We start from the raw sequence: 13,174 nt of genomic DNA, 5'->3' as shown, positions 1-13,174 counted from the left end.
TGGGAAGATAGGTTGTAGCCAAGCTGTAAAGGGCTTTAAAATCCAAAGAGGGGAGTTTACGCTTTATCCCCGAAGCACAGGAATGTTATAAGGAGAACACTTTGCAAACCTTAAGGTACATAGGCACGAATTACTATCATTATTATTATTATTATTATTAAGAAGAAGAAAAGTTATGGCTGGTACAGGCTCAACTGTCTTAAAAAAAAAAAAACCCATACACAACTCTACTCCCATTTATACGGTGATTTACACTTTAAAAAGGTCACTACCACCCTATGAGGCAAATGGTACAAGGACTATTATTCCCATTGTATAGATGAGGAAACTGAGGCTCAGAGGGGTTAAATGGACCTGCCCAAGAAGTCAAAGCTGGGTGAAGAAAGCCTTGCCACTGGTCACTGTGTGACTTGCTGGAAGAGAAAGGTTGTTAGGTATGATGTGAACCTGTACCTGGGACCCTGGATGATCACGACGTTGATATCTTACCTAGAAGACCTGTTTCTCCTTCTGACTTCAGTGTTTCTGTCACTGATACCACCATTCACCTCTTTTCCCATGTTCAAAACTCTGGGGTTCTCTCTGACTTGTCCATTTCCCTCACTTCTCAACTCTATCTCTGAAATATCTTTCATCCCTTCCTCTAGTACAGGTCCTCATTTGCACTTACCTGGACCACTGGAGTAACCCAACTCCACTCTCTCCCCTCTCTGGTCCATCCTTCAAGTCACAGCTAGGACAAAGATGAGGTCATATCACTCTCTTGTTCAAAAATCTCTAGTGGATCCCTCTTATCTCCTAAGAAATTAAAATAGTTGCTAAGAATAGAGTAGATGAGTTCAATAGTAACAACCCATTTGGGTTACATACCTAAAATTATAGCACATGTTAACATATGTAATGGACAATATGGCATAGAGAGCTGGCCTCAGAGCCTGGATAGGCTAGATCTATGTCACAAGGGCAAGTCCCCTAAATTCTCATGCCCCGGCCTCATCTCTGAGATTACAAGTTACAGGACAGTTGCTGATCTACATAAGTGAAGGGAGTTTACAAACTGTGAGGTTCCTACACCAATGAAATTACAATACATGTGTATGAACATACATAGACACATGTATGGAAGTATATAGTGAATATCAACTCAATTTTGTGACTTTCTTCAGCAGTGCTTAGTGGGGGCGGGGGAAGAGGGGAGAGGGAGAGGAAAGCGAAAAGGAAAGGGAACAAGCCTTTATATAGTGCTTACTCTGAGTCAGGCACATAGTAAGCACTTAATAAATGTTTGTTGAGTGTCAGGCTCCCATGCTAAGCACTTTACAAATATTATCTCATGTGATCTCCCAAAAACCCTAGGAGGTAGGTACTGTTATTATTCTCATTTTAAAGTTGAGGAAACCAAGGCAAACAGAGGTTAAGTGACTTGCCCAGGGTCACACAGACAGTAAGTGTTTGAGGCAGCTGTGATTTAAACTCAAGTCTTCCTGACTTGGGGCCCAGCCCTTTATCCACTGCACCATCCATCAGCTAGCTGCCAGGGCCCAGGACAATTCTCTGGGATATATCTGAGCTCCAGGATGCGGGACATGCATAATACTGCAAAGGGGATCAGGAATGGCTGGAGAAAAGTCACAAAACTGAGTCACATTGTATGTGTAAGTTGAACCCGAGTTCAAATCCAGCCTCAGAAACTTACTGGCTGTGTGACCCTGGGCAAATCTTTTAACCCCAATTGCTTCCTCATACTGTAAAATGAGCTGGAGAGGGAAAGGGCAAACCACTCCAGTATCTTGGCCAAGAATATCCCATGCACAGTACTGGCATGCTATGCTCCACGGGGTCACAAAGAGTTGGAAGTGACTGGACAATCGAATAGCGACAACAAAAACAATATGGTGTGTGTGTGCATGCATACACATACTGTACGTATAGATTTTGGTCTGAAACCGCAACATGATTACTAACTCATGATTTGGAAACTCCTTCGTACCTTCTGGTCCGACGTGCCTGGCCCATGAGAACCAGGGGACGTGCCCACTTGGCCCACAGAGAGCGTGTGCTGGTTGGCAGGCAGCATCTGAAGCCAGCTCATCCTGGGTCGGAGGCCAGCCCTCTATCTCTACACCACAGTGACTCACCAGAAGGATCTGTGAGAAGCATCAGCTGACGCATAGGAAGATAACCGTAACAGAGCAGTGCCGTGAAGCTGCACAGAGGAGAGTGCCTGCATCCGGAAATGGAGCCCGGTCAACAGTGTCAAATGCAACAGAGAGGTCAAGGAAGACCGGACCTGAGAACAGTCACAGGGTGTAGCAATGAAGAGATCATGGGTGACCTTGAAGAAGATGATTTCAGTCAAGGAGCAGGGATGGAGGCAGCTAGGCGACTCAGTGGAGACAGCGCTGGGCCTGGAATCAGGAAGACCCGAGTTCAAATCCAACCTCAGAAATTTACTAGCTGTGTGACCCTGGGCAAGTCACTTAATCTCTGCTTGCCTTAATCCATTCAGGGTCACAAAGAGTCGGACACCATTGAATGACTGAACAACAGTGGGGACAAAAACCAGAAAGGGGTTGAGAAGTGAATGGGAGGTGAGAAAGCAGAAGCAAGCAGCGTGGAGATTCTTTTCTAGGAGTTTGGTAATGAAATGAAGGAAAGCTGTAGCAGTATAGCTTGAGGGATGGTAAGCCCAAGACCAAGTGAAAGTTGTTTTTTTGTTTTGTTTTTTATCAATAGGAGACATGGGGAGGGTGGGATTTGCTGGATTTCATCTGAGGGTAGAGGGCTTTACTCAAACCATATGGTAAGGGGAGAGGGCTTAAAGGCCTCCTCTTTAGGCCATGGGGCTTCCAATGGGCCTAGGTCTTTGACCTTTTTGTTCACTCTTTTCCAATCTAAGTGCAGGGAGTGAGGTGTCTGATTTGCCTAGGGAGCATGAGATATAAGCATCCTGAGGAGCCTTGACTTGAACTTGGTAGTGCATCACAGCATTAATGCTGTGTAGAAACTGAGTCAAACTCAGCCCTCCCCAAAGGCAGAGGTGGCAGAGTGGGGATGGGGTCTCCAGGTGTCAGGAGAAATGTGTGTGTGTTTATTCTTGCTATATCTTTGATGTAAATATCCCTTAAAAAACCAACAACAAACCAGGAGAGATCTGTGCACGTCTGATGGCAGCAGAGGATGAGCGAGTGGACAAGGAGAGGAAATGTTACAGGAGACAACTTTCCAGAGGGGACGAGAGGGGGATGGGGTTGAGGGCACCAGTAGAGGGGTAAAGAGAAGGGACACCTAATCCTCTGAAACTGAAGGAGAATTTGGGGAATTAATTTTTTAAAATGTTGGCTAGGGATGAGGTAGAGAGGAATATTATTATAATCCAAGTGTTAAAATTACCAAATCACAGAATGTCAGAGTTGGAAAATACTTCCGAAGGCATCTAGTCCAACTTGTGGAGTAGATTTTTGGCCACGATGTCAACAAGTAAGTGATCATCCAGCCATTCCTTGCAGACTGGAACCCCCCACCTCATGAGATGGCCTACTTTGAGATCGTTCTCTTAGGAAGTAACGTGAGCATCAGTAGGAGGAAGTGGAGATGTTTAGTCTTGAGAAGTTTGGGGCTGGGAGATGAGGGGAGCACCCAGATCAAGTATGTGAACAGAGGTCCTTTGGAGGATTCGACTTGTTCATCTTGGACCCAGAGGCAGTATGCACAATGGGTGGATGATGCAGGTGCCACTTTAGGCCTGGTGTCAGGAACTCGAGCTGTCCCCCAGTGGAATGGGCTGCCTTGGGAGGCAGTGGGCTGCTCTTCATAGACTATCTTCAGGCAGGGCCTACATGACCATTTTAGAGTGGGAATTCCTCTTGGGCATGTGTTGTACCAGAGCAGGCCTGTACAAACTGCAGCCCACCAAAGGATTTTGAGGGCCAACCAAAATCCTTTGGCATGCTGCAAGTGGCCTGAGGGCTGTAGACTGTGCAGGCCTGTACTAGAGGGACATCAAGGTCCTGTCCAACTCTAAGGTTTTGTTTTGAATAGATATCAAACCTAATCTACCTTTCTACAGCTTCCACCTATTTCTCTAAGCAGACCAAATCAAATCTTTTATCCATGTGACAACCCTCCAGATAGTTGAAGGCAATGATCCTGTGACCCCTGAGTCTTGCATTCTCTCAGCTAAATCTCCTCCCCTGTTCTTGTAACCTGGTCTCAAGGCCCTTCCCCATCCTGGTCATCCTTCTCCTGAACCCGGTCCCCAGATTATAAAAGCCCTTCCTAAAATGTGGTTCTCAGAACTGAACCCAAAGGGACTCTTGCTTGCTTCTCTTGACCTGAACACTATTCCATTATAGCTAGCCCTCCCCATCCTAACCTCTCAAGCTAGTTTTAGGCTTTTAAAACTTTGTTTGCCATCAATTCAATTATTTTTTCTTGAACCCCAACTTCTTTCCCTCTCTCAAGCTCTTCCCTTATGACCATCCAGTATTAATCATATGACCTACATAAAAGTGATAAAAAGGGACAATTTATTTAAAATAGCAATGAAGGAAACTACATGAATAGAAACCACACACACACACACACACCCCCCACACACACACCCCCCCACACACACCAATGGCCCAGACTGTCACCTCCTAAGCCCCAGGGACAAAAGGTCAGAATCCAGCCAGTCCTCTGGGCCCTTTGCATTCATCCACTTTCAGCCAAAGGAAGGAGGAAATGGTGAGTAACAACTTGCCAACAGGACGACCACAAAAGGGGTTCTGTTTTCATGGTGGGGTCACCTTGTCTCTTTCCTGATAGAGCCATGAGTCTGCAAGATGTTGCAGCATGTGATCCCTGTGCAGAAGGGCTGACGTCTCCCAGGGCTTCCTGGGAGATGGAAGAGTCCAAGGTCCAGCACTGAAATGCAGGAGGGCAGGAAGAATCTCAATGTCTTAAAAATCCAGCAGTTCATGGGATAGCATGGCATGGCTTGGAGGAAATCCTCCAATCAGAAACCATTGCTTTCCTCCATGTCTACCTTCCCCTCTTCTCTTTCTTAAGTGCCCTAGCACTTCTTTCAAAAGATCCTACCTCAGAGACATCCCTATGCCCACACAGCCTCTGCCAATAAGCCATTCGGGACCCTCTGCCAGTGAGTGAGTTTCTTGGGCTCCAAAGCAATGTGGGAAGTCCAAGAGCACATTAGGTTGTTTGGTTTTTGGCTGATGTATCACACTAATCTAGTGACCCACACTGAGGTTGGAGTCTACTAAAATCCTCAAATCTCTTCAAATGAATAATCACACCTTACCCATCTTATATTTGACAAGTTCAGTAAGTTGATCTTTTAAACACCAATAGATTTTAATCCATCCCTATTAAATTCCATCTTCTGAGAATCTTTTGAAGGTTCTAGTCTTTCCAGGCCTTTTTAGAAGCTGACTCTGTCACCCAACCTGTTGGCAGTCTCTCTTTGTATCATCTGCTCATTGCTAAGCATCCTATTTCTGCATTTATTCAAGTCACTGGTAACCTGCTGAACGGCAGAAGGTTAAATACAGATTCCTGAAGAACTCTACTACATACTTCCTCCCAAGTTGACAGGAACCATCAATGACCATTCTTGGAGCCCAGCAATTCAAGCAGTTTCGAATCCCTTTAGCTTCGCCCCCATCCAGCCCCTGTGTCTCTGGTTTGTCCACCAGGGCAGCATGATGGACTTATTCAAAGTCTGAAAGCTAGGCAGAATGCCTGCGACAACACAAGTGGAGTTAGTCTGGCATGACTTGATAAGGAAGCCATGTTGGTTCTTTGTAATCATTCATCCCTTTTCTACATTCTCATTAGCTGCTCCTTTGATCATGCATTCTAGAATTGGGTAGGGATTGAATTCAAGGTCACTGGACTATGGTTTTTAGGCTCTCCTTGCTTTGCTTTTCTTGACTCTCAGGACCATATTTGGCCACTTTCCAATCTCGCAGCATCTCTCTTGTCCTCTCCAGTCTTGCTAAGATCCCCTCCCCTGGTTCTTCTAATAGCCTGGGATGCCCACACTTCACATACAGCTGGTGACTTGAGCTCATCCGTGCAGGCAGGTGCTCTCTTATTATCACCTTACTTATCTTGGGTTTCAACAACCTGTAGGCCATTTTTTTTCTGTTCCTTCCAGTCCAAAGATCATCTTTCTTGGCAGGGAAAACAAACAAAGCTGGAGTCAAGTAAGTTAGGAGAGTGACCAGGCAGTCGACAGATGACAGTAACAAGGATGGCAAGAGTTATAATAACACTTAATAGTATCTAGCTGGCACAGTGGAGAGAATGTGACCTGGAGTCAGGAAGATTTAAGTTCAAATCCTGTCACAAACATACCTCCTAGCTGTGTGACCCTGGGCAAGTCACTTAACCTCTGTTTGCCTCAGTTACCTCATTTGTAAAATGAGAATAATAATAGCACCTACTTCCCAGCCTCATTGTGCAGATCAAGCCAGAAAATATAATTAAGCCACCATACCACTACATAAATGTTAGCTATATTATTGTTGTTGTTATTGTTGTTATGCTATGTGACCTTGGGTAAGTTATTTCCCCTCTCTGGTCTACACTGTAAAATGACAGGGTCAGACTCTATAATCAATAAGCTCCCTCTTGGCCTGGTCAGTTTCTGTTCTGTGATATTACTATTTCTCAGGTTCTTTGCTTCTGAAGTCTGAGCTGTGCAGTACAAAGCTCACTCAGGACCTCGCAGATCTGCCGACTGACTGACAAAGATCTCAGCATTTAGGAGGCAGGGGATCAGCTCCAGCCCAGGCTCCCAGGGAAGGCTTCACTGAGGCCAAGGAAAACACAAGGGGCCCCAAAGGGCTTTCTTGTTTCAGGGGCCCCTGTTTACCAGTCTGCCTACACTGGTCTCACAAGGCTGAGTTTTAGCCAAGATGCTGAACTTGCTTAAAAGCATACCCTCTGTGGCTGGAAGGAGGCCAGGCACCATTGGTCTCTCCACTTCCAGGCTACCCCTGTTATTTTATCCTCTACATGCCATGAAACTCATCTTCAAACTTCCTGCTGGGATCAAAGAGATTCAAGTGACCTTAATAGATCTTCTAGTCCAAGCCTTTTCATTTTACAAATGAAGAAAATGAGGCCCAGAAGGGAAGTGACTTACCCAGGGTCACACAGCTAGTAAGTGGCAGAACTGGGATCTAGGTCTGCTGACCTCAAAGCTAATGCTCTACTCATGGAGACACTGAGTCTTCATCAACATCCATGTCGGTGTTTTCCACTGCCAGCAGGCTTTTTCTGGGATGAACCTGGCAGGCCTAGGATTAGTTTCATTCCCTTTCAATTCCACACCCATATCCTAAGATCAAAGGCCCTTAGAGATCATCCTTCCAGGGGATCTTCATCTTTCTTGTGTCATGGGCCCTGCTTGTCATCTGGTGAAGCTCTGGAACCCCTTGTTGGAATGATGTTTTTAAGTGCACATAATAAAATACATAGAATTACAAAGGAAATCAATCATATTGAAATAAAGATGTATTTTTTCCATCCAATTTCAAGGACCCCTGGAAGTCTATCCACAAACCCCCACCATAAGCTTCAGGTTAAGAACCCCTTACCTCGCCCAAACTCTCATTTTACAAACAAGAAAATCGGGATCTCAGAGAAGGAAAATGCATTATCAAAGGTAAAAGGCAGGAGAGTTGGCATGTGGGCCCAGGGCCTCTGACTGTAAATCCATGTTCTTCCCACTATACAATGCACTCATTGAGTCGACAAGCATTTACTAAGCACCTACTATGTGCCAGCCATTGTGCTAAGCACTGAGGAAACAAAGGCAAAGACAACACCTGCTGAAGAAGCACTAAACCAGGGGCAGCTAGGTGGCGCAGTGGTTAGAGAACAGCCCTGGATTCAGGAGGACTCGAGTTCAAATCCAGCCTCAGGAACATAACACTTACTAGCTGTGTGACTCTGGGCAAGTCACTTAACCCCAATTGCTTCACCAAAAAAAAAAAAAAAGGCACTAAACCATTTTATACAAACAAGATTTCAATGGGATAAATCTAAATTTCTCAGCCTGGCATTCAAGGCCTCTCCATAGTCCAGCCTTACCATCCTCTTCCTCCTCTCTGTATTTCCCCAGGTAGACCAGCCTCTCCACTGTCTCTATGGCCCTTTACCTGCCCCACTTAGCTTTATTCCTGTTTCTTCACTTTAGCTTATGTCCATGTCCTCTCCATCTAGCAAAAGACTACAAAGGCTTCACTACTCATGTGGTGAGAAAAATCTGGCACTGAATGTCAGGAGGCTGAGGTCCCAGCTCCACCACTGACCATGACCTACAGCAAGTCTGCTCCCCTCTCTGGGCCTCAGTTTCTCCCACTATAAAGAGAGGAGGGTAGTATAGATGATTTCCACATTTTCCCTTTCAGCACTGATCCCACTCAGTCTAGGCCCACCCACTGTGGGTTTGTGCTCTGTGTCTAATTCATGGACCATGAGGCTGATGCTGGGGGTCAAGTGTCACTGCCAAATATTCAGAAAAAGTCCTGGTCACTAGTATTTCAGAGATGGAGACAACTGCCTGGTGACTGCATGGAGGGTGGGGTACTCCTGCTCTCTGGCTGCCTTTCTTTGTGCCTCTAGCCTAGTTTTTTTTTTTTTTTTTCCTTTGCCGGAAAGAATTGCAGGTGCAGAAACTGCACGTGTCATTAATTGGCCAATTTGAGGGGCTATTAGCCACTTGCCCCCTCCTTCCCAATGACTAAGTGGCCAATTGAGTCTGCAATTAGCCCAGCACAGATGGTTTCTGTGCCTTTCACTTTGGGAGGGCACAGTTGCCCTGAGAGATGAGGAGGCAGGGCCAGAGGAAGGGGCTGCAGTGAGGGGGAGACCACCAAAGATTTGCATTTGTATTTAAGATTCAGTTTTCTAAACAAGTCGATGGACTCTTCTCCATTTGGGAAAGGTTCCTCTGGGCTTCAGTGGGTGCTGGGCCAAGGCTCTTATCCCTGAGAGCATGGATATCACAGCATCAAAAATACACATCTAGAAATTATTTCACAGGCCATCTCATCCAACTCTGTCATTTGACAGGTAGGGAAAGAGATCGAGAAAGGCTGAGATTTACACAGTTAGTTAATGGCAAAGGTTAGAGTCCGGCAGAGCCTATAAATCCTGCTTTATGAGAGTGTGAAGAGACTATATAATAACAACAAAATTAACATTTATATAGCACTTTAGGGTTGGCAAAAAAATTAATAAATATTATCTCATTTCATCCTCACAGTAACTCCGGGAGGTAGGTCCTACTACTATTCTCATCTTACAGATAAGGAAACCAAGGGAGACATTGGGTTTGTGAGGTATGACTTGCCCAGAGCTACACAGCTAGTAAGTGTTTGAGGCTGGATTTGAACTCTGCCTTTCTGACTCCAGAACCAACGTTCTCTTCTCTAGGCCACCCAGTGGCCTAGGAGGTTCCGGAGAAACAGTGCAGCCCACTCTGGATTTGGAATCCAGACTCTGCTCCTTCCCGGCTCTGTGGCCCGAGGCACTCCCCAGGCTGCCCCTCAGGACGGCTCGAGGTCTGGGGCATTACAGTCTTCCGACCTCCCAGAGGGGCCCTCTTTCTTCCGCCCCAGCCCTGCCAGGCAGGGGTCCTGGAGCACACCTTTTACCCAAGGTGAAGCTCTGCCATTTCAAGGCTGTGTTCTCACCGTTTGATTTAATTTAACAAGCAGTTATGGATCACTGGCCCGTGTGCCAGATGACAGAAGGACCAAGATCAAGAAATAGGCCTTGCCTATGTGACCCTGGACAAGTCACTTAACCCCAATTGCCTCACCAAAAAGCAAAGAAATAGGCCTTGCCCTCAAGGAGCTTACATTCTACTGGAGGAAAACAGGAACACATAGACAGGTAAATCAAAGATACACATAAGGGAATCTGGGGAGGTCTTGCGGGCATGCCCTCCACCCGTGCAGATCCCAATCTTCCCCATCCCCCCACCCCATACCTCAGTAAGAAGATGAAACATTCCTTATACTGCAGCCCCTGGAGAGGAGCCTCATCTCTCTGTCCTTAGCCAGGCTGGGCCTCCCACAACAGACATTCTGAGCCCACACTGCCTTTCCAGTACAGTGGGTCCTGCCTGCCCTCATGTCCCTTCCTCCAGCACAATGATGCATCAGCATGGGGGACCTTCATGGAAAAGATTGAGATTGCAATAGATGACAGTAATTCTGTTTCCTCAAATTCAAAGGCTCAAAGGACCTCAGGGATCATCCAGGCCATTCCCTTCAAAGGGGAGAAATGAGGCCCAGAGCAGGAAAGTGACATATCCAAGGTCACACAGTGACCAGGGTGTCAGAACTGGGACTTAGGTTCTCTGGTTCAAAATCCAGGGTTTTTTCCTCTACACCATGAAGAGAAAACAACTGTCCTGGCCTGGCCCGAGCAGAGCTCAAGGGTTAATCCCAGAGGCCCCAGAGACAAGGCAGGCCTGCACCTGTGTCTCTCCTCCTAGCTTGGGCTGCTTGTAACCCTTCCTGGCCCAGCTGCAGTTTGGCCCAATGCTGCAGATAAAGGACAGCAGGGAGATGAATAACTAATCAGTTAACAGGCATTTATTAAAATAGGCCATGTGCCGATCACTGGGCTAAGGGCTTGAGATATAGAGAAAAAAACCAACTAGTCCCTGCCCTCAAAGGAGCTGAGGGGTCCAGCTCCTGCTGGCCTCCCCTTCCGCCTCATCCTGTGTATTTTCTGTATTGTGGGAGTCACATCTTTCCTGCAGACTCTGAGCTCCCTGAGCACACGGGGCTGAGCTTTTTAATTCGATTCTTTCCCTGCCTTCGCCCTCTTCATTAGGTTTGACAGCACAAGCTTCAGTGGGGTTGGAGGGAAAAAGAGAAGCAGGCCTCAAATCAGACGTCTTGGGTTTGAATCCTGCCCCTGAGACTTCTAAGCTGTGCTAACAGGCCAGACACCTCTCTAGGGCCAAGAACGCGCACAGGGATGTTGTGAGCAAAGTGGTTCACAAACTTTCAAGTTCTGAAGAAATTTAAGTCACTCAATCCAGCAAATATTTGCTAAGCATGTCCTCTGTACTGGGTCCTGGACTTTCCACTGAGGGCATCCAGACAAAAAATGACCCATTCTCTGCCTTGAAGGAGCTAACAGTCAAACAGAGAAGGCAGGACAGCCATAAAAGGACAGGGCTGCACTAGCTGATCTCTAAGCACCCTCTCAAACAGATAATCATGTTACAAAGGACTGAGAGAGAAGGGCAAGGTGACAACAGGAAAATGAGCTGTATCATAGAGATCTGTATAAATATCAGGGCCTTCAAAGCTGGAGTTTCCTTAGAGGCACTGTGTCCAGTCCTATCTTTGTACAGCTGGCTGGCTTATCTCCCTATTAGACTATAAGCCTCCTGAAGACAAGGAATGTATTATTTGTCATCTTTGTATCCTCAGTGTCAGAAGAGGTTTAATTTGAACAGACTCTGAAATATCTGAATGGGAGCAGAATGAGCTAAGTCTGGACCTTCAGGTGGTTGGGAGTCATGGCAGGGAGGAGCCTGAATGCTTAAAGTTTAATCGTAGGTCCATCGATGCAGAGCTGGAAGCAGCCTTCTAATTCAACACTTTAATTTTACAGATGAAGAAATGGAAGTCCAGTAAATGGACTGTGACCCAAGGTCACACAGCCAGTAAGTTGTAGTCAATCAACAAGCACCTGTATTAAGCACTTACTCTGTGCACAGTGGGGCTACAAAGAAAAGTATTAAACATGGTTCCTGACCTTAAGGAGCCCACAGTCTAACACAGAAACATGCAAGATAGATACAATATAAATGGAAGGTAGCCTCAGATCAAACGCAGTAAAGGTGGGTGCAGATACACAGTATTATTACTATTTTTTTTTTTTAGACCTCACTTGTGATTTCACTGGTTCAAAGAAATTCCCTTTACCGGTGCAGGTTAGAACCTGCTTGAAACTTAATAATTTCACTGCGAGGTGGAGTGACTGGCCCAGGGTCATACTGCCAGCATCAGAAGCAAGACTTGAAATCAGATCTTCCTGACTCCAAGGTGGGTCCCTATCCACTAAGTAAGCCATGCTGCCAGGGGCAGCTAGGTGGCACAGTGGAAAGAGCTCCAGGGAAACTTGAGTTCAAATGTGACCTTAGGACTTATTAACCATGTGACTCTAGGCAAGTCACTGAACCCTGTCTGCCTCAGTTTCCTCATCTGTAAAATGAGCTGGAGAAGGAAATAGCAAAACACTCCAGGAGCTCTGCCAAGAAAACCCCAAATGAGGTCCTGAAGAGTCAGACGTGCCAGAAAACAGTTGAACAACAAGAACAGGTTGTGCTACTCATCACAACACAGTAAGAGAACCCCCAAGGCTCTCGGGCAGCTCCTCTCCCCCGTTCTCATCCACCCAGACCACAGGGCTTTCTGAGTTCTTGCCTCTGGTATTTTGCCTCTTCTCTCACCACCAGCAGCCTGGGGTGCTCGCCTCCATCAGCCTCTCTCTTGTGCTTCAATGCGGCAGCAAGCACAGGGTAAAGCAAAGAGCCCTGAAGCTAGTCAGGACACCTAGGTTCAAGGCCAGGGTCTGCTGCTCACCTGATTTGTGATCAAATCAATTGACCTCTCTGGGCCTTAGGTTTTTTCCCACTATAAAATCAATGGATTGGGCAAGATAATTTCTAAACACTTCAAGCTCTAAAAATCTCTGGTTCTATTCTAATTGTTTTTAATCAGCTGGGGACTGGGAAGCCCGACAACCAAACTGTTTTTGTACCCTTTCTGAACTGCTATAAAGTAACCAAGAATACTTCTTAGCAAGTGCCTGAGGGGGCTGTTCAATAGGTAAAGTGCATAAATTTTGTGATAGCTATTTGGGATACCTTAAATGCCTCTTCTTCCTCCCCTTCCATTTCCCCTTCTTTTCTTTCCTTCCTTCCTTCCTCTCTCAGTTGTGGGCAGGCCTAGAGACAACAAGAAAAGCTGGGTTTCAGATAGGAAAATTGTTATCCTGAGTTACTGATGAGAAGGTGGAATATTGCCCTGCCTCTTCCACTATCATCTAAACGGAGGCTAAGCTGGTGGTTGGCCCTTTACAGCAGAAGAGCTGTGAGGGTACAGCACTCGGGAGAGGCAAGATTTGA

The 13,174-nt window shown here is 46.2% G+C and overlaps 1 protein-coding gene across 1 annotated transcript in view; it reads right to left on the bottom strand.

The window, feature by feature from the left end:
- Positions 1-13,174, bottom strand: part of LOC114023580 — a 64,187-nt gene that overhangs the window by 28,902 nt on the left and 22,111 nt on the right. The window contains exons 5-7 of the mRNA XM_027836283.1: positions 4,791-4,908; positions 2,139-2,408; positions 671-733 (exon numbers count right to left, since the gene is read on the bottom strand). Coding sequence (XP_027692084.1) covers positions 671-733; positions 2,139-2,408; positions 4,791-4,908 — 451 coding nt within the window. The remainder of the gene's footprint in view (positions 1-670; positions 734-2,138; positions 2,409-4,790; positions 4,909-13,174) is intronic.

The sequence above is a fragment of the Vombatus ursinus genome, unplaced genomic scaffold (genome assembly GCF_900497805.2).
Source record: "Vombatus ursinus unplaced genomic scaffold, bare-nosed wombat genome assembly UNPS02014818.1, whole genome shotgun sequence".
Classification (NCBI taxonomy): domain Eukaryota; kingdom Metazoa; phylum Chordata; class Mammalia; order Diprotodontia; family Vombatidae; genus Vombatus; species Vombatus ursinus.
Note: the sequence above shows the minus strand (reverse complement) of the source record. Positions and strands in the feature narration are given on the sequence as shown.